At 46.7% G+C, this 21,351-nt stretch overlaps 1 protein-coding gene across 1 annotated transcript in view; it reads right to left on the bottom strand.

The window, feature by feature from the left end:
- Positions 1-21,351, bottom strand: part of LOC137418084 (disintegrin and metalloproteinase domain-containing protein 12-like) — a 108,561-nt gene that overhangs the window by 12,128 nt on the left and 75,082 nt on the right. Inside the window, exons 11-20 of the mRNA XM_078769882.1 lie at positions 19,709-19,839; positions 17,724-17,895; positions 6,877-6,966; positions 6,412-6,604; positions 6,182-6,287; positions 4,139-4,337; positions 2,451-2,528; positions 1,768-1,870; positions 1,512-1,626; positions 499-625 (exon numbers count right to left, since the gene is read on the bottom strand). Of these exons, the coding sequence (XP_078626008.1) occupies positions 499-625; positions 1,512-1,626; positions 1,768-1,870; positions 2,451-2,528; positions 4,139-4,337; positions 6,182-6,287; positions 6,412-6,604; positions 6,877-6,966; positions 17,724-17,895; positions 19,709-19,839 (1,314 nt within the window). The remainder of the gene's footprint in view (positions 1-498; positions 626-1,511; positions 1,627-1,767; positions 1,871-2,450; positions 2,529-4,138; positions 4,338-6,181; positions 6,288-6,411; positions 6,605-6,876; positions 6,967-17,723; positions 17,896-19,708; positions 19,840-21,351) is intronic.

Here is a 21,351-nt window from a genome sequence, read left to right as displayed (position 1 = left end):
GTTGGGGCCTAAAACACTTACCTACACCCACTAAGGAATAGGGTTGGGGGATCAATTAATATTACTATTAACATAGCTACAAAGGCTTACGCACTCTATGGAGCAATTGTTGTTTTTTAATTCAACATTTTATTTCAAATTTTTTCCCAATTTTTTTTGCCAAAAACACTATCCGTCACTCACTGATGAATCTCTGAAAATTGGATGAAGATCCGTTTGGCCATCTCCGAGAAAAGTGATGACACATGCACAGACAGACAGACATCTCTTGGTATCGATGGCAAAATGCCTTTAACTTCATTAAGACTGGAATGTTGCATTCCTTCAACATGTTTGTTTTTCAACACAACAACATTCCTTGAACTTCAACACAACATATAATCACATTGTCAAGATTTCATAAAGCAGCACAGGTTAACTGGACGTTAATGGAATCCACAACAAAATAGACAAGTTATGTGTAAGTCAATACAATTATGCAGATAGGAATGAAAGTACCCTGAGTAAAAAGCTGTCTGTCTTCGTCCCAGTTTCCTTTTCTTTCCCGAACAGCAGGTTGGGTTGTCCATGTTGTTCGTTTTGCCCCGACTTGGATATGCCCTGTCTGCTGCACCAGATGCGTACTCTGTGGACAAATGAGATCATTTCTGTGGTTAAATTCAAAACAAAGCAAAAGGTAATGTGTGGTCGATTGAGTTGAGTGAAAGAATGAAATGAGTGTGAAGGAACGAAGTATTCTTTGTGATATTTATTATATATTCTGAGCCACACTGACTGGGTACCAAGATGTCCTGCTTTGATAGAACCCCCCTTTGATGCAACCTCAATTTGATCAGACGCGTGACCCATGACGTCCTCTTTAAAAAACGGTCTCAGAATTGGATTTTAAACGTTCAATTCAAAATAATTTAAAAAAATACTCGGATTCAAAATAATTTTTTTAAATGGCTGCCAGAATTCGAGCAATTACTTTTAAGTTATTAAACGATATTTCCAAAAACACTTGTTGATCATGAGCGTGAAGTTTCACATCAATCTTGGAAGCCGTACTGGAGAAGATAAAATTATAAGGTTTCTTCTTCTTCTTCAAATAATTAACACCTCTAGCTGCCAGACCGTGTGACCGATCATGTTGAAATTTTAAACATGTATTCCCCTTGACAACTAGATGATACTTATAAAGTTTGTCTTCAAGAGCTTAAGTGGTTTCAGAGGAATAGTTATTTACTTATTTTACTTTCATCCAATATGGCTGCCCATTGCCCAACTACATGACCTATGACATCAGCATTTTCACACTATATGCAGCAATGGTGTTGGATGATATGAGGTACCCTAAAAAGTGAAAACTATGGAATTAATGAATTTGAATAAGATCTGTGAATGACTTGGTGAACAGGTTAATGATGCAGAAACTTACAGGTGGAATGAAAGAAAAGAAACGACAGATCACCAAAATGTTCAGTCATGTGTAGTAAGTGAAACTTGATAAACGAATCGTTGAAACAAACCGTTGAAACACATAGTGATGGCGGTGCCACCAACATAGGGCAGCCAAGGCAGCAACTAGGCCCAACGTCAAGACCAAAACCAGGGGCAGTATCGTGGATAAGAGAGATGGATGAACTGTTGAGAGAGGGAAATAATATTAAATTGTGGTGAAAGGGACCAAACCAGGTGATTTTTGGTATTTGTAAAGGTAGGGGAAAAATACACACAAATAACGATTGTTATGAGCATGTAAACAGTGTGAAGGAGCAGAGAGACCTGGCAGTTGCCCGCTGTCTATGCTGCCCCCAGCCCCACGCTGAGAGCAATCAGGTGGGGCCCATCCAGACTGACAGTGACAGTTACCATGGTTGTTGCATTCCTGGAGATGAAGATAAAAATTAGCTCAAGATGACAAACAACAACAGCAACAACAAAAACTAGAACAGCACTCCGTAGAGAGCATACGTCCGCCAAGCTGGACAGTTTATGTTTTGTATCCCCATGATAGGCCGGATCTTGATTCGGACTTGACCCAAAATCGAATCGGCTTGTTCTTGTCACCTAACCAACTCATCCACCAAGTTTTGTCATGACTTGTCCACAACTTTTTGATATATCAAGCTATTTATCGTTTTTGGCCACATCTCTCAATGGTGAAGAATCACTTAAAAAATTATAGTATCCGGATCCAGAACTTCACCAAAATCGAATCGGCTTGATCTTGTCTCACACACACACAACCTAACCTGTCCATAAAATTTCCTCTGAGTCTGTCCATAGCTTTTTTTTTAGAAATCCTGCTCAGACAGACAAACAGACAAACCTAAAGGGGTGAAAACACCAACCAAGCTGCCCCTCCCCCTCCCCCCCAAAAATATTTTTGAAACTAAGTCTTGACCAGTGCGTGATACGATATTCGTATAATTACCTGGTTATTTCATTAGCGATGAGTGGCTTACCCCATGGCCATGGCACTTGTTAGTGCAGTTTCTGAAGCCGAGCTCCACAACTGGCTTACACCTTCCTGCCTGACAAGCCTGCACACAGATCATTAGTGGGATTCACAGATACACGGAAAGGTGAAATTTTTGATGATCGTTATTTATTTATTTATTTGTTTGTTTGTTTCTACTTTCCCAACAGACAATCTACGATCTACTACATAAGATCAAGTACAGTCTGTGTAAGTCTGTCTGTGTGTGTGTCTGTCTGTCTGTGTCACCATTTTTCTCAGAGATGGCTGAACGGATCTTCGTCATACTTTCAGAGGTTCATCAGTGAGTGACTGGGAGTGTTTTAGGCAAAAAAATAAAAAGTATGAAAAAAAAAGTTCGTTTTTTTGGATTTCGCTCGATATTGCTCGATCGTGCCTAAATCGCTTGATAGTGCCGAAGCCTTTTAAAATTAATGACAGTTATATACAAGTACACATTCGCATAAATAAATACAAAACAATCACCAGACATTTGAACACAAATAAATCAAACTATTCCGGAAGTGTATGAAGTTGGTAGTACAGCTTCTTCTTCTTCCTGATCGGCATCACACTTAACTCAGAAACGTGATGAATGCCACATTCACCAGAATATATTCAACGTAAAGGTGATGAACCCCCTTCCTCTCCTGCCTCCCTCTCCCCCTCCCCACCTTCCCCCCCTCACCCCTTTCCCCCCTCCCCCCATTTTCCCCCCAATCCACCCCCTGTCCCCCCCCCCCCCCCTACACCCCCCCCTCCCCCGCCCGGCAATGCCGGGTACTTCTGCTAGTCTTGTATATAGGAAAGTAATATTCAGTTGGAGGTATCGAAATACATTTACATGGTCTTTACTTGTATTTTTCTTTAGATAGCTAAACATGACATTATGGTAAGTTAACCAATAAACAGTGTTTAATCCAGTATGAGCTAGGCTTCAATATAATGTGTGCAATAGCTGAAGTGGTAGTGAACTCAACATTGGCCTTCATCTTACTACAATTCACCAAATGTCTGTCCGTCTGTCTGTCTGTCCGTCCGTCTGTTCCCAAGTTCCGCAAAAACGGCTGAACCGATCGCAACGATATTTTGGGTGGGTAATCCTGGGACCCCCTGGAGTAAAATAGACTATATTGTTTTTCAAATTTTTCTTTCAATTTTTCCAATTTTTCCAATTTTCCAGTTTTTCCAAACACGATGGAATAATATTTACCGATATGAACAGTGATGTGGCTTTTATTGAAATTCTACAAATACTGTTTAGATTTTGATGATTTGCGTGTGATATGATTTAACGGATGTTTACATGAATCGTTTAAAATAAAAAAAGCCTTCAATTTCTGACATTTTGCCTTTTCATTTGGGCCTCCCAATTTAAGCCCCGCCCTTAGGGCGGGTACCGTTGCTGGTAGTCGGGAATTGATGCCTCAAAGGATCAGACTCAACTTTATAAAACTACCACTGTGATGCAGTGCTGGTTGGAGGCACTGTATACCGGAGCATTCCGTCTTTAGGATTGGCATCTGTTTAATCGGATACTTTGTTTAATCAAATCTGAGCAAATGCACGGATATTTGGTTTAATCAAATTTATTTCTCCAACAGGTAGCCTACTGCAATGTGTTCAAACGATTAATATTATTATATACACATAGTGAATGGATCAACTGGTTACCTTTCCAGGAGCACACCAGGAACCAAGCTGGGTCAGGCCTGGGTCTGGAACATCTGCAGCTGTATACAGGTGTACACCGCGACACTTCTCTTTGTAACCACGATCGTCGGGCACATCCGTCTCGATGCTGACGGCAGCCGGAGAGATGATGGGAGTCGGGGCCTGGCTTGAACATTGGACCTTGCCACAAAGAGCATCACTGGGAAACAAGGAGGAAGCAGAGATGGAATAACAGTGGTAAAGGAGTCCAATTAAAATGGTGGTTCAAGTGGAGAAATTAGTAATGGCAGTGATTGAGATTGTGCTAAATATGACTCCCAAAAGGGAAGTGTGAAGGATAAACAATTTAATATCAGTCTTTGACCTGTGTTTATAGATATATGTATTCAGACAATATCCATGGGGTGGACAAGATGAACCCCCAACCCCACCTCCTTCCAAGTTTCCAGTTGCATCGCACGTCAACAAGGGCTCCTCATGGTTGTGGTTATTGTTGTGGTTCTTGTTGGGGGTCAATTTTTGAAATGTGCACCCATTGGTTGGACATCTGCTGGACCCCACCAAAATGTGGGCGTTGACTCCACCCACCATGGGACCAGACAAAATAATATGGCCGCCATTTTGGTTTTCTGGTGAGCCTAAGACATTGGGCCTGTAGGCCTCTGCTGATTATACACTGCCCGGGTTTGATACGTCAGATTTACATTGGCTTTCTTTGGGTCGAATGTTGATTGGAATGGGGAGAGGGGAGGGTGGATTGAGGAGGTGAAAATATATATTTTGCGTCGCAGGTTGTGACCACAGTGCGGTCATTCTTGTTCCTTCGTGAGAGTTTGCTTCTGTATTCATCTTGTACACGCTGTGTGTGCGTCTTCCCCCACTCGTCATTCCTCTCCACATCTATTAATTGCCCAAGCCTTCCTCTATTTTGTTCTTCAACTCTGCTGTTGGTACCTCCCCCCCCCCCCCCCTCCTCTATATTTTTCTACTGTTCCTTTTGTTTTGTTGTGTCCTGATCCATTTAGTGTTTTAGCTCTTCCATTAGCTTTGTTTTAGCTCTTCAAACTGTTCTACACCATATAGCATCAGTGCCAACAAGCAAATTGAATCTGGATACTGCTTGTTGGCATCACCTAACTCCTAACATGTAAAGTGGCATCATCATTTTTATTAAACTGGATCAACCAATCGATATATAGATGAACCCGGAAGGAGGAATCTTCAAACAAACTGAATGCACTGGGAGAGACAGAGAGATAAAATCAAAAACAATGGAGTGGATTTACCACGAGTAGAAAAAGACGTGCAGTTTAATTGGGAGTTGATTAATTATATATAATTATATACCAAAATAAACCGTTGATTCTCGAGAGATTTGAATAATTCATTTGGCTTACTGATGCCTGAATAAAGGGCCATCCGCATCATCAGCTGGGAATCGTCCATCATCAAGGTTTCGAGCCTTCAATTCCAAAATCGAGTTGATGTGCTGACGTTGCTTCCAGAGAAAGTTTGGAACTCGGTAGTGAGTGTTGCAACCGAGGACAGACGATTTTTACGCACTACGCACTTCAGCACTCGGCGTTCCCGTTCTGTGAGCTTGAGTGGCCTAGCATTTCGCAGCTGAGCTGCTGTTGCTGCTAGAAGTTTCCACTTCACAATTACAACACTTACAATTGAACGAGGCAGCTCTACCAGGCAGAAATTTGACGAACTGACTTGTTGGAAAGGTGGCATCCTATGACTGTGCCACGATGAAAGCCGCTGAGCTCTTCAGTACGGCCCGTCGGCCAATGTTTGTCTATAGAGATTGCATGGCTGTGTGCTTGATTATATATACGTGTCAGCAATGGGTGTGGCTGAAACAGCCGAATCCACTAATTAGAAGGGGTGTCCGCATACTTTTGGTCATGTAGTGTATATATATATGAAGGAGAATTGAATGGTGGGAGGGAAGAAAGCCATCTTGAGGAAGGAAAATATAAATTAAGAAGGATAAGAGAGGAAGTGAGATGGAAGTGGGAAGGTAGAGATGGTTCTCACCTCGGCCTGCATTTGATGTATCGATCCATGTCCTTCCCACAGTTCCCGTACTGATCTCCAGCTGCATTGACCTTCGTAAAGCAGTGTGCAGAGGAAGGCCGAGCACCTGAGTGAAGGGAAGTATGGCATCAAAATGAAGCTGATCATTCTCTTTTTTGGATTTTACTCATTGATTTTCAGAGATGCCATCATTTGGTCTCTGACTAACCTTAATGGTCTCTGAATCGTACCTGGGCCCCAGAGCTCTTGGCACTGGCGAGCAAGAGAACGGCAGTGGCCAGCGTAGCAAGACCCCTTGGGCTCACATGGACTTCCATCTTGTCTGTGCATGTCAGTTGGGCAGGTAGCTTCAATCCCCCTGCAGAACTCTGCGAAATCACAGGGGTCATGTGCCGCACGACAGAGGGTGCTGGCAGGGAGGAGCTGGGAACAGAAATTTTGAATTGGGTTTAACATAGTCCTGTCGGTTCTAGTTCCTGCTCGGTGTTGTGTTTATGTTTGTTGTTCAAGTACCCTAAAATGGTTCGAATAAGATGGCAAAAGCGAGTACTGGACACACTTGGGGTACAAAATCTAGGGATAGAAGCATATTTAGAAGATTTTGTAATGTCAGGGAGAGTTAGAAGAGCTGGAGGAGATACTAGTATTCTATATGACCTGGATAAAGCAAGGATTCAATTGGACTTTATTCCAACCTGGCAGTTCTTACAGCAGCCGCCATGTGCGCACACCGCTCCTGGTCGTAAGGTGCAGTTGTTGGCAAAGCAGCAAGGGTTTTGACACACCTGTGCACGTGGGAAAACTTGCATTTGACAACAGCAAATGTTGAGTAATTAATAATAATGGGTAAGTCCATTGCAGGTGAGTTTTTTTTTCCCCATTTTCCAAACTTTAATATACCGATGATATATACACTTTATACATGGTAACTTAGAGAAGAAGGCAGGCATTTGGCCCATATTCTTCTTCTTCTTCGTATTCAGCACGAGGCAGCAGGGTAGCATCATTGCCCAAGGGCACGGCTTTGCCGCTGATGACGGCCTGCAATTTTCCATGCTGGGATAGTGTACTGAGATCCATGGAGGCTCTGCAGCCACATTACCAGAAAAAAAATGAAAGGAAGACTTCATTGCACTCAACAAGTTTTCTTTATACAAGTGTCAGACTTTTTGGAGAGCAGAATAAGAAAGGGTGGAGGGTCAAAAAACAAAGTGGGGCAAGGACAAAATGGCTTCATGACAATAATGTTCAGATGTATGATGAGAGGAGTTGCAGGTGAAATGGGGGACATGGTCTTGGTAATTTTGAAAAACTGAAAGATAGGATTGCGAGACACCCACAAGGTGGTGGTGGGCACGGCTCCAATGAAAGCAAGATGGGAAGAGGCAGCGACGGCTCATGAGGTGAGCGTGCCCTGCTCGCTATATCACCAATGGTGATGAAACATGATCAATGGCAAAAAAAAAAGATTGAGAAAAAACTTGCTTCCAGAAAATTGTTGAAATAAAAAAATCTTTTGGTATCCACACGTGTATTTCTTTGGTTTGCAGTGGAACAAAGCAAAAAAAACTGAAAAAATTACTAAATCTTAGCTTATTCCACACATAAATCCGAAAATGGCCCGGACAATATTATTGGCACCTTTTTGAAGTTGTTAGACTTTTTTTTTTTTTTTTTTTTTTTTTGTATACTGAATCGAGGCTCGTGAAAGAGCTAACATTTATTTCACAAACAATTCAACCAGACAAACAAAATATATAAAAAGAGGGAGCGGAAGACAAGATGGGGAGAGAAGGGGAAGCACACAAACACAACATTTGAGAGCAGGGAGATGTGTGGGAGGAAGATGGCTTGGGGGGAGGAGGCGTGGGAAGGGGGGGGGGGGGGGTGGGAGAAGTATAAAACACAAGGACACCAAGGACTTCCAGGACAGAAGTTGGTATTTTTAAAAAGTGGATTTGGGGTGAAATTAGCGGGGGTAGAAAAGATCAAGGTTTTGGACGGGGGAAGATAAGAGACGGTGGTGAACAGCTGTTTTAAAGACCTGGAGGGTGGAGTGGGATTGAAGAGAGTGAGGGAGTTTGTTCCAGAGGCGGGAGAAAGAGGAATGAAGGCGTGAAGGTGAGCAGAGAATCTTGATTTTGGCAGTTTAACCATAAGAGGGTTGCAGGCAGATCTTGTGCGACCTGTAGGAATATTTGGGGGACAGAGCCCAGAGAGAGCTGGGGGGGGCAAGGCCAGAGAGGAGTCGGTAGAAGACGGAAAGACCACCCACCTGCCTGCGGTGAGTGAGTGAAAGGCCCTTGGAGTTAGCTTCATCGTGGGAGATTCCAATGATTCTGAACGCTTTGGTTTCAACAGCGTGAAGACGAGCTAGGTGGGAGGCAGGAGCACCGGTCCAGAGGGGAGAGCAGTAATCCATTTACTTAGGCAGTTAAGACCAAAAAATAGGGCGTATCGTTCATTTTTTCAGGAAAGCACCAAATTTGGCACAGATGTAGTATGGACCTATACAATTGTTTTCCTGAGGGGCGCCCAAAAGTTCAGAACCCCTGGTGGCCGCCATATTGAATTTCAACATGACCGCCCTCTGTGACCTATTTCCCTCAATAACTTCTATACTATGAGCGATAACACCACAGTTCCAGTGTCTTACCCCATGGTTTCATGGTCTCTGAATCCAATGGGATCAATTGCATAAAGATTGGCATCCATCATCTTTAATTTCAAGATGGCCGCCATGGTGTTTCCATTTTCCTTGAATCTCTCATAGTATTTTAGGTAAAATTTCAATTCCAAGTGATACACATTGTTTTATTGGTCTCTGATAACAATGGAATGGTATTTATTAATCAAAGTTACACACAGTTGCCGTTTTAACTTAAAATATTGTGGGCACTTGAAAGTTGGAGGCTCTCGCACAGACGCGTAGTACGACAAGCACTGTCCATCGCAGTCACACAGTGATGTGCAGGGCAGATTTGCCCTGGCGCATTTACAGTTGCCTTTACAGGCCGACTTACAATGGCAGCTTGTAAGCTCTGAACATGCCTCCTGTATCAGTGGTATTGTAGCGGTTACCGCTGGATGCACACAATTGCCTTGCACCGGCCAGAACACGGCCAGACGCGCCTCTCCCGGGCATGCCCGGACTCACTGTTCCCGGGCATGCCCGGACTCACTGTTCCCGGGCACGCCCGAACCTCCCGGGCACGCCCGGTCTCGTCTTTCCCGGGCATGCCCGCTCTCGCCTTTCCAGGGCTTGCCCAGAGCGTACGGGCATGCCCGCTATCGCCTTTCCAGGGCTCGCCCAGAGCGTCCGGGCATGCCCGCTCTCGCCTTTCCAGTGCTGTCCAGAGCGCCCGGGCACGCCCAGCCTCGACTTGCCAGGCCGCAGCCAAACACGCCCGGGCAGGTCCAGACTCGCCTTTCCAAGGCTCGCCCTTGACACCCGGGCATGCCCGGTATAGCTTTTGCCGGGCAAACTTCCCGACATAAATGTGTATATATATTGCTGCCCGATAAACGGGCTTTTGGTCAGAATACCTGAGATGTTTTGTTTCAATAAAGCAACTCGGACGAATTCCGTCTTTGGTCGCGTCAATTCTTTCGACTCGTGTTGGAGCGCAGCTCCTTCACTGGTGACCTACCGACATGGACACGGCAGTGACTCTTAAACTGCCTACCTTCTGGGAGGCTCACGCGGCTGTTTGGTTCGCCCAGGCGGACTCCCAGTTCGCCCTGCGAGGCATCACCGCGGACGACACCCGCTTCCACCACGTCGTGGCAGCGCTGGGTTCCGCCACCGCGGCCCACGCCCTGAGCCTCCTCGAGCACCCGCCGGCTGCCGACAAGTATGACGCGCTGAAGACGCTCCTCCTCGACGCTTTCGCCCTCTCACCGGCGGCACGCGCACGGCGCCTGCTCGACCTGCCCGAGCTCGGCGACACACGCCCATCCGAGCGCATGGACTATATGCTCTCGTTGCTCGGTGAGCACTCTCCGGATTTTCTGTTCCGTGAGTTGTTCCTTCGCCAGCTGCCTCACCCGGTACGCCTCGCCCTGGCTGGCACGTCGATCACCGATCCCCGTGCCCTCGCCAGGGAAGCCGATAAGATCTCCTCGGCGGGCCAACACATCGACGCGGCTACCTGGAGCCTGCCGCCGTCCGAGGCGACGCCCACGACGCCCGAGCACCCTGCGCGGTTGGAGGCCGAACTGCCGGTGAAACTGGCGGCCGCCACGCCACACCGACCGCTTCCGACACGACGGCCGGGCCTCCACCTGACCAGGCGTGGTGTTATTACCACACCAGGTTCGGACACAAGGCTCGGACGTGCCGACCCCCGTGCACTTTCGGCAAGTCGGGAAACGGCCGGGCCACTCAGGCAACTTGCTTTTTATTCGGGACAAAGCGTCCGGGCGGCGTTTCCTTTGTGACACCGGCGCCCAACTGAGCGTCATACCCGCCTCCGAGCAGGACAGGCGGGATGCCGTTTGCGGCCCCTCTTTGGTCGCTGCTAATGGCTCGGCCATACGCACTTTCGGCTCGCGCAACGTCACCCTCTGCTTCGGCAGCCAGCGCTTTCAGTGGACCTTTGTGACCGCCTGCGTCCCCATGGCTTTGCTGGGCGCCGACTTCCTCTGCGCGCACGGGCTGCTGGTCGACGTCAAACGTCATCGCCTTGTCAACGCCGAGACCTTCAGCTCCCTGGCGTGCACGATGAGCAGCTCCGCGCCGACCGAACTGGCGTGCGCCCTCCCGACAGCGAACGAGTTCGCTCGCCTGCTCGCGGAATTCCCGGCCCTCACATGGCCGACGTTTTCGGCCGTCGCAGTGCGGCATGGGATCGAGCACCACATACCCACTACGGGCCCGCCGGTCTACGCCAGGGCCCGCCGCCTCGACCCGGCCAAGCTCGCCGTGGCAAAGGCTGAGTTCGACGCGTTGGAGCACCTCGGCATCGTGCGGCGCTCCAATAGCGCGTGGGCCTCACCACTGCACATCGTGCCAAAGCCGGGGGGCGAATTGCGCCCGTGTGGCGACTACCGCTGCCTCAACGACGCTACCACCCCCGACAGGTACCCGATCCCGCACATCCAGGACTTTTCCGCCCGTTTGGCGGGACGGGTCATATTTTCCAAAATTGACCTGATACGGGGATACCACCAGGTACCTGTCCGGGCGGCCGACGTCCCGAAGACGGCTGTCATCATGCCGTTTGGCCTGTTCGAATTTTTGAGGATGCCGTTTGGCCTCAAGAACGCGGCCCAGGCGTTCCAGCGCTTAATGGACGGCGTGCTGCGCGACCTGCCATTTCTTTTCGTCTATCTGGACGACATCCTCGTCGCCAGCACGTCCCGCGCCGAGCACCTCCTCCACCTCCGAACACTGTTCGGTCGCCTCAGCGAGCACGGCTTAATTGTCAACCCGGCCAAATGCCACTTCGGCACGACGACCGTTGACTTTTTGGGCCACCGCATCACCAAGACCGGGGCCGTGCCGCTGCCGACCAAGGTCGAGGCCATCACCATGTTCCCGCGTCCCCGTTCCATCAAGGCCCTACAAGAGTTCCTCGGCATGGTGAATTTCTATCACCGATTCATGCCCCGCGCTGCTCAGCTCATGCAGCCCCTTTACGAGGCCCTCTGGGGCAAGCCGGCCAAGCATGACATCGTTTGGTCTGCGGCCATGGACACGGCCTTCGCGAGCGCAAAACGGGCCCTCGCCGACGCAACGCTGCTGGCTCACCCGGTGCTCAACGCGCCCATCGCCCTCACTACGGACGCGTCCAACTATGCGGTGGGCGCCGCCCATGAACAATGGGTGGACGGGGTTTGGCAGCCACTCGCTTTTTTCAGCCGGCAGCTCCGGCCGAACGAGTTAAAATACAGCACATTCGACCGCGAGCTGCTCGGTCTATTCCTGGCCATTCGCCATTTCCGACACCTCCTGGAGGGCTGCCCGTTCACGGCTTTCGTCGACCACAAGCCGTTGGTCTACGCAATGGCCAAAGTCACGGAGCCGTGGTCGGCCCGCCAGCAGCGCCACCTCTCCGCCGTGTCGGAATTCACCACGGACATCCGGCACGTCGCCGGCAAAGACAACGCTGTGGCCGACTGTCTTTCTCGGGCCAGCGCGAACGCGGTCCACCTCGGCGTGGACTTCGCGCTCATGGCGGCCGACCAGACCACCGACACCTCGGTGCAGGCCCTCCGGGCGGCGGACACGGGCCTCCGCCTGGCCGACATCCCCTTCGCGGGCACCGTCCTGCTCTGCGACGTCTCCCAGGGCCAGCCTCGCCCCATCGTGCCCGTTTCCTGGCAGCGCCGCATCTTCGCCTCCATCCACGGCCTTTCTCACCCAGGCCGGAAAGCTTCTCAGAAGCTGGTGTCGGCGCGTTTCGTCTGGCACGGCCTTCGACGGAACGTCCGCGACTGGGCCAACGCCTGCACGGCCTGCCAGCGGGCCAAGGTCCACCGCCACACCCAGGCCCCGCTGGCACCTTTCACCGTGCTGTGTAGCGGTTACCGCTGGATGCACACAATCGCCTTGCACCGGCCAGAACACGGCCAGACGCGCCTCTCCCGGGCATGCCCGGACTCACTGTTCCCGGGCACGCCCGAACCTCCCGGGCACACCCGGTCTCGTCTTTCCCGGGCATGCCCGCTCTCGCCTTTCCAGGGCTCGCCCAGAGCATCCGGGCATGCCCGCTATCGCCTTTCCAGGGCTCGCCCAGAGCGTCCGGGCATGCCCGCTATCGCCTTTCCAGGGCTCGCCCAGAGCGTCCGGGCATGCCCGCTCTCGCCTTTCCAGTGCTGTCCAGAGCGCCCGGGCACGCCCAGCCTCGACTTGCCAGGCCGCAGCCAAACACGCCCGGGCAGGTCCAGACTCGCCTTTCCAAGGCTCGCCCTTGACACCCGGGCATGCCCGGTATAGCTTTTGCCGGGCAAACTTCCCGACATAAATGTGTATATATATTGCTGCCCGATAAACGGGCTTTTGGTCAGAATACCTGAGCTGTTTTGTTTCAATTAAGCAACTCGGACGAATTCCGTCTTTGGTCGCGTCAATTCTTTCGACTCGCGTTGGAGCGCAGCTCCTTCAGTATTGTGGTCCAAATTTTTGTCCAAGAAGTCCCTGTTTTCATCCAGCCCCAATCAGCTGGTGATGGAAGTTCTGGGTAGGGCACAAGTGCCTGACTCTATACGTGTCCAGCCTGAAAACATGCACGTTTTAGGTGTTGTTCGAAGGCGTCTGCTGTTGGGGGAATGTGATCAATTGTTCTTGCCTTCTTCGTGAACAAGTGTCGGCGCATGTCATTCACTGTCTTTATCTCGGTAGTGCGGTCATAGAGGATGGCAACATATCTTTCTATGCTCTGTAGTTCCATTAGCCCAGCGGCATAGTAAAAAATACGAAACCAATTGTTCAAATTGTTCTAAAAGCACCAAAATTGGCACACATGTAGATTAATACATTCTGAACAATTTTGGATATGGAGGCATTCAAGATTCTCTTTTCATTTTTTTTCTTCTTTTTTTCTTTTTTTTTTCTTCTTTTTTTTCTCTTTTTTTTTTTCTTTCTCTTTTCATTCATTCAAGATTCATTCAAAATGCACTCTTCCAATGTTTCATGCCATCACAGGGTGTGATACTGTGTCAGCCTTCGTCGGACATGGGAAGAAATCTGCCTGGGCAACATGGAACACGCTGCCAGAACTCACTGATGCCCTGCTGAGTCTGGCAAATGCACCCACAAGCATCCAAGAGGATACAATGCATGTCATCGAGAGGTTTGTATCTGTTAAACTAAATATCTGTTAAATATCTGTTATTTAACAGATATTTAAATTTAACAGATAACAGATATTTTGTATCTAAATATCTGTTAAACACTTATTGATGTTAATTCTGATGTAAAAAAAAGGAATTTTGGCCCATCTAGCACCATACTAACGACACATAATGAAGTCTATGTAATGACGCTAATGGTAAATGGCGGCCATTTTGAACAATGGCCGCCATATCTTCCACAGGGCTAATCTTGAATGCCTCCATATCCAAAAATGTTTAGAATATATTAATCTACATGTGTGCCAATTTTGGTGCTTTTAGAACAATTTGAACAATTGGTCTGCTATGCCGCAGGACTACATAGTAATAGCGTCCACAGATGGCCTATAAGCGAGAGCATGAAAGGTCTGCGTGATGCTGGGGTATGCCTCCCAAGCCTTCCAGGCTGTCTTTTTCCCAATTTGGGCAAAACATGACACTGTCGCAGCCAGTGAAGGCATGAAATAATGGCAAAGACTCGGACTTCCTGCGGCCAAGGCCAGTGGCAATTTTATGGATGGCAAGGTAGCGGTAGCTTTTACCAGTGACAATGGCAATCCAGAGTTCCTCCACACTGGTAGGTAAAGTAGTGTGCTATTGCCAAGACCACAATATCAGAATCTACAGTTCGAATCAATACCCGTTTTCTCCCCTTTTTCACAGCATCCAGGACATTTTTTTGGATTTTTTGAATTTTCTGAATTTTTGGGCGCCCCTCAGGAAAACAATTGTATAGGTCCATACTACATCTGTGCCAAATTTGGTGCTTTCCTGAAAAAATGAACGATGCTTCCTCTTAACCCTCCTAACTAATTGAGCTGCAGATGAAAGCCTTGTATGTGGTGAGGAGCTCAGGTGTGCCAAGGAAGGACTTCGCACGACGGAGGATGCCCAGTCGGCGACTGGGTTTGGAGGCCAGATTTGAAATGTGGTTTTCCCAGGAAAGATCATGGCAGATAGTGAGACCCAAAAGCTTGAGTCACAGAACTTTTCGAGAGGATTATTCAGAAAGTGGATGGGAGGGTTGTCCAGTCGGTCTTTTCCGAGAGACATCGTAAGATTGTGAGATTTGTCAGGATTGAAAGACATGTTCCACTTGTTTGCCCAGTCTGTGATTTTGTCCAGGTCTGCAGCGAGTGAGGAGGCTGCAGACTGCCGATCTGAGGGATGAGGAATGGAGCGACAGAGAGTAGAGTCATCAGCAAAGAGATAGAGAGGATTTTCAAGAGAGTCAGAGAGATCATTGATGAAGACCAGAAAAAGCACAGGGCCCAGAACACTGCCTTGGGGAACTCCAGCCTGATTTCGATTAATTCAGGCATAATTTCGACATAATTGGATTTCAAGCAGGTGATTCTCCTTTACTTTGGAATTGAGCTCACCTCTGGTGAATTACAGGTGCCTGCAATATAAAAATCACTTATTCAACCAGTTTGAATAGAGAAACGTTTGAATGTTTTGTGTCACTGTGTGTACCATAATGAGCATGGAGAAAAATAAAACCAGAGAATTGTCTGAGGAGGTCAAACACAAGATTGTAGCCAAGCATGGACAATCTCAAGGCTACAAGTCCATCTCCAGAGACCTTGATGTTCCTGTGTCCACCGTACGCAATGTTATCAGGAAGTTTAATGCTCATGGCACTGTAGCCAACCTCCCTGGACGTGGCCGCAAGAGAAAACTTGATTGAAGATTGCAGCAAAGGATTGTTTGAATGGTGGAGAAAGCACCTCGATCAACTGCCAACCAGGTTCAAGCTGACCTACAGACACATGGTATGACAGTTTCAACTTGCACCATCCATTGCCAGCTTAATGAAAGGAGGTACTATGGTAGGAGACCCAGGAGGACCCCACTGCTGAGAGAGAGACATAAGAAAGCCTGACTGGAGTTTTGCAAAACACACCTGAACAAGCCAAAATCCTTCTGGGAGAATGTCCTGTAGACAGATGAGACCAAATTAGAGCTTTTGGGTGAAGCACATCATCTCCATGTTTAGAGAAACAAAATGAATCCTTCAAAGAAAACACCCTCCCTACAGTCAAACATGGAGGAGGTTCAGTGATGTTTTGGGATTGCTGTGCTGCCTCTAGCACTGGGTGCCTTGAATGTGTGCATGGCATCATGAAATCATGAGATTACCAAGGCATTTTGGAGCACAATGTTCAATACAGTGTCAGAAATCTGGTTCTCCATCGAAGGTCATGGGTCTTGCAGCAGGACAATGACCCCAAACACACTTCAAAAAGCACCCAGGAATGGTTCAACACAAAACGCTGGACTGTTCTGAAGTGGCCAGCAATGAGTCCAGATCTAAATCCCATTGAACACCTGTGGGGAGATCTGAAAACAGCACTTGGGAGAAGGCACCCTTCAAATCTGGGATAACTGGAGCAGTTTGCACAAGAAGAGTGGGCCAAACTGCCAGTAGAGAGGTGTAGGAATCTCATTCATGGCTATAGGAAGCGCTTGACTGCAGTTATTTTGTCCAAATGTTGTGCTACCAAATATTAAGTCTTCGGGTGTCAATAATTTTATCAATGCCATTTCTTTTTATTTTCTGATATAAAAGGATATATATTAAGTTCTGAATCAAAAACAAACGTTCTGTAATATTAACAGTGAAATAAAAAATTGTGCAGACCAAATACTTTTGTCAATTTCAACTTATTTTTAGAGAAAATTGTGAGCTATTTGAAAAAAGTGCAAGGGTGCCAATATTTTTGGACACGACTGTACCTCCGCCAGGCTGAACAGTTTACGTTTTGTATTCCACTTATAGGCCGGATCTGAATTCAGACCTAAGCAAAAATGTAATCGGCTTGTAAATGCCACCTCCCGAACTCATCCGCCAGGTTTCGTCCGAATACATCCATAATTTTTTGGTATATATCGATCGTTTTTGGCCTCATTTCTCAATGGTGAAGAATCACTTGAATTATTTTTTAATTCTCATATCCAGATCTGGATCCGGATCTTCACCAAAATTGAATCAATTCTTCCTTGGCACAACCCAAACCTGTCCACCAAATTTCGTCCAAATCTGTCCAAAACTTTTTGAGATATCCTGCCCACAGACAAACAGACAGAGTTGAAAACCACAAGGTGGATTGATTCAGCCTGTCATCCTTCCGAGGTCGGAGAAATGAGTACCAGCTGACTGGAAACAGGAGGCACTGCATCAGCAGCACAGCCGCGATCACAGGAATGATGCAACCAGCAGCCACAGGCCGCATACGGAATACTATAAATAAAATAGATTGGAGAAGCACCATATGTAGGGTGAATGACCGAGGTGGAAAGTAAATCGGCAATCGGAGATTTAACAAAGAGAGAGGTGTTGAGGCCTTCTATGACCTGGGCTAGATTTCCTGGGTTTCCTGCATATTCTTCCATGTAAGCTCGCTTAAGTCAACACAACTGTTAAGGTTGATCTCATCCAGTGCGGTTGAAAGCGACCTTGACAGGCAGCCTGTGCTATCATGATTTATCACAACTTAGCCTCACTCCTGGTGTGCAGCAGTAAATGGAGGGTGTGCCATCACAGTGTGGGCACGATGCTATCATGTTAGTGGAGACAGTCTTGTTAAGAGCCCCCATGTGTGAGAACATTGATTATTATACATTACATGATAACTTTCATACAAGCACGTATGTACACAGCAGGCATGCACATGTTATTCACTTCTGACATTATTATTATCACCTGGGGAGGGCCACAATCACAAGCCTCTTCTGCCTCCAGATAACCATTCCCGCAACGTGGTCCTTCAAACAGGTAACGAGGGCGATTGGCAAGGCACGTAGACGTCGGACGCACAACAGTCATCTGGAGACTTTTTCGACTGCACTGGCTGAAGGTTGATGGAAAGGGGGTGCTTTTGGGGGGGGCGGGGGGGAGATACGAGGTATCAAGTTAGAATTTCCGGCCAAGGCTGGGGTTCAAGGTGAGTGGGTGAAGCTAGTGATTTAAGTCATTAATTAAACTACTCAAATAAGCTGCTCCCTTCTCTTCTTCCCCACTCCACCCTAAATATCAGTCATCAGCCACCAGTTTTTGTGCAAATTATTCACTCAGGAATCGACTCCAGAATAACCTTCAGCACCAAATTCAGGACGAACTCAAGTAACACAATTCATTGGTTCAAAATCTACTATATAACAAATTTAAAACTACAACAGCACTCTTCGACGTCACGACGTCGACCCTCCGCACACATTATTACATCATTATACATACTGGCACCAAGTTTGATATAAATCCCTTCAGCTGTTCTCAAGTATCACATTTTTACCTGACATGACCTCTGACCTTTGACCTTTGATGCCGAAATCCAATCAGTTCATTTTTGCATCATAATAAATACTTATACCATGTTTGGTCAAAATTCCATCACTGGTTCACAAGTTAGCTTGTTATCAAAAAATTTTTTATCAAACGGGACCTCTGACCTTTGACCTCTTGACCACATAACCTAATCAGTTTATCTTTGCATCATTATACATACTTGCACCAAGTTTGACCAAGATGCTTTCAGCCATTCTTAAGTTATCATGGTAACGAAAACCTATCACGGATGGACGGACGGACAGCCGAACAGCCAACCCGGGAACATAATGCTTCCAACGACTTCCTCAGCGGAGGCATTAAAAAAATTATTGCGCTTATTTCGACCAGAAGATGTTTGTACTTGAGTTGACTTAAGATTATAAGATAATAGAAATCCACTTTGCTCGATGTGTCTGAACCATGCACGAACAAGGTACGAATTGCTAAACAAAATGCAGTTTGGTTGCTAAACTAACTAGATGGTATTCATCGAATGCTTACCCTGCACAGTCAACTTGGTGCGAGCCAACTCTTCTGTTTTTGAACATTTTTTTTTCTTTGATCCAATATGGCTGCCAGACCACGTGAGCGATGACATCATAAATTTCTATTCTCTAATATAATTGTTGCATAGATCACGCTCAATACATTTCAAACTGATCAGACAAAGCGTTGTCCCTGTCGAATTATGACGTCATAATTATGGCACCAATGACGTCATCATTAACAACACCTATTCCCCATATTGAGTTCTTTACAATGAGCCACGTTTCAATTTTTTCCATGCAGCGGTTTTGGAGATATAGAGGTGGAACGTTTTTTGGTTTTTCCAAGATGGCACCTGTACCACATGACCTATGACGTCATGATTATCATTAAAATATTCTAAAGGAGAAGGCGCTCCTATGGTGAAAATTTCGTGCCCATCAGACCAACTTGCTGAGAATTTTTTAAAATAATGATCGGATAAGTGTTGTACTTGTCGAATTATGACGTCATAACGAAGGCACCGATGACATCATCATTAACATATCTTATTCCCCATGGGGATTAGTTGACAATGAGCCAGGTCTCAATTTTTTTTTTCCATGGAGTGGTTTCAGAGATATAGATGTGCAAAGTTTTTCCAAGATGGCGCCTGTACCACGTGACCTATGACGTCATAATAATCATTAAAATATTCTACAGGAGGAGGCGCTCCGATGGTGAAAATTTCATGTCAATTGGACCAACGGTTGCCGAGAATATTACTTTTTAAAATTCAGACACGGCACACGTACGCACATGAATGCTTAGCCTCGCTTTTCACTTCGCGAGCGCAGGGCAACAACCCCTCTCCAAACAATTAATCCGGCACTTACCTCAGTGCAGGAGCCATGATGCAGTGGGTATTGTGACACCTGCAATTGCTATCGTCATGTTTCATCCCCAGCCCATGTCCTAGCTCATGGGCCAAAGTGGCTGCAGTTCCAAGCACCTCAGATGAGTGGTCCTGAGGATATAGAAGGAAAAGATTGACCGCTTGTGTTCTTGGTTATGAATTAATTTGCCTGAACAAACATATTCTCCAGACAAACTTGTGTAGAGAGTACATAAGAGCTATTGCATTGCAGGGGATAAATATACAGGAAATAAAACAACTTATCAATTTTTAACTTGATCTGATGCATGCTGAGTTTCCTATTTCATTTTTAATGACGCGAGCTATCTGCCAGGAAGCTTACGAGACATGGCATGCCATCCTTACACTCATCTTCCAACATCTTAAACGTCTTCTCTTTCGTCGATGTTGTTTCCGTTACCACCGAAGGTAGACGGAAGTCATGTTTTCACCCATTGTTTGTATGTTTGTCTGTCTGTGAGCAGAATATCTCAAAACGGTTATGGACAGATTCAGGCGAAACCTGGTGGACAGGTTCGGTGTGTGCCAAGGAAGAATTGTTGATTCTGATGTGCCATACTCTTACAGAGCGTTGGTGCTGCCGAAGCAGTCTCTTGGGCAGGGTTATACTGGGTGGTTTGCCATTGCCTTCCCAGCGTTGTTTGTCTGTGGTCCATCCTTTTAAATGATGAGCCTCAAGCAAGGAAGTCTTCGGTATGACTCGGCGGGGTTCGAACCACCGATCTCCCAAACTTTTAGTCGACGGATCCCCCAAAGATCTTCCCAATTTTCCCAAAAAATTTCCCAAAAATCCCATTTTTTCCCATTTGGTGGTTTGGTGGTTTGGTGGTTCGACTAAAACTCCCATTTCATTTTTAGTTCGACTAAACCAAATCCCATTTGGTGGTTCGACTTAAAGATTTCCCAAAGATCTCCCAAAGAATTTGGTATCTCCCGACAGATCTCCCAAACTTTTAGTCGACGGATCTCCTAAAGATCTACCCAAATTTCCAAAAAATCCCATTTTTTCCCATTTGGTGGTTTGGTGGTTCGACTAAAACTCCCATTTCATTTTTAGTTCGACTAAACCAAATCCCATTTGGTGGTTCGACTTAAAGATTTCCCAAAGATCTCCCAAAGAATTTGGTATCTCCCGACAGATCTCCCAAACTTTTAGAACCACCGATCTCCCAAACTTTTAGTCGACGGATCTCCTAAAGATCTTCCCAAATTTCCCAAAAATCCAATTTTTTCCCATTTGGTGGTTTGGTGGTTTAGTGGTTCGACTAAAACTCCCATTTCATTTTTAGTTCGACGAAAACAAATCCCATTTGGTGGTTCGACTAAAAGATTCCCCAAAGATCTTCCAAAGATTTCCCAAAGATTTCCCAAAGATCTCCCAAAGATCTGCCAAAGAATTTGGTATCTCTGGACAGATCTCCCAAAGATGTCCCAAACTTTTAGAACCACCGATCTCCCAAACTTTTAGTCGACGGATCTCCCAAAGATCTTCCCAAATTTCCCCAAAATCCAATTTTTTCCCATTTGGTGGTTTGGTGGTTCGACGAAAAGATTTCCCAAAGATCTCCCAAAGAATTTGGTATCTCCCGACGGATCTCCCAA

Source organism: Myxine glutinosa, chromosome 1 (genome assembly GCF_964187855.1).
Source record: "Myxine glutinosa chromosome 1, kmMyxGlut1.1, whole genome shotgun sequence".
In the NCBI taxonomy this organism is placed as follows: domain Eukaryota; kingdom Metazoa; phylum Chordata; class Myxini; order Myxiniformes; family Myxinidae; genus Myxine; species Myxine glutinosa.
The sequence above is the reverse complement of the archived record's forward strand: the minus strand, read 5'-3'. Positions and strand labels throughout refer to the sequence as shown.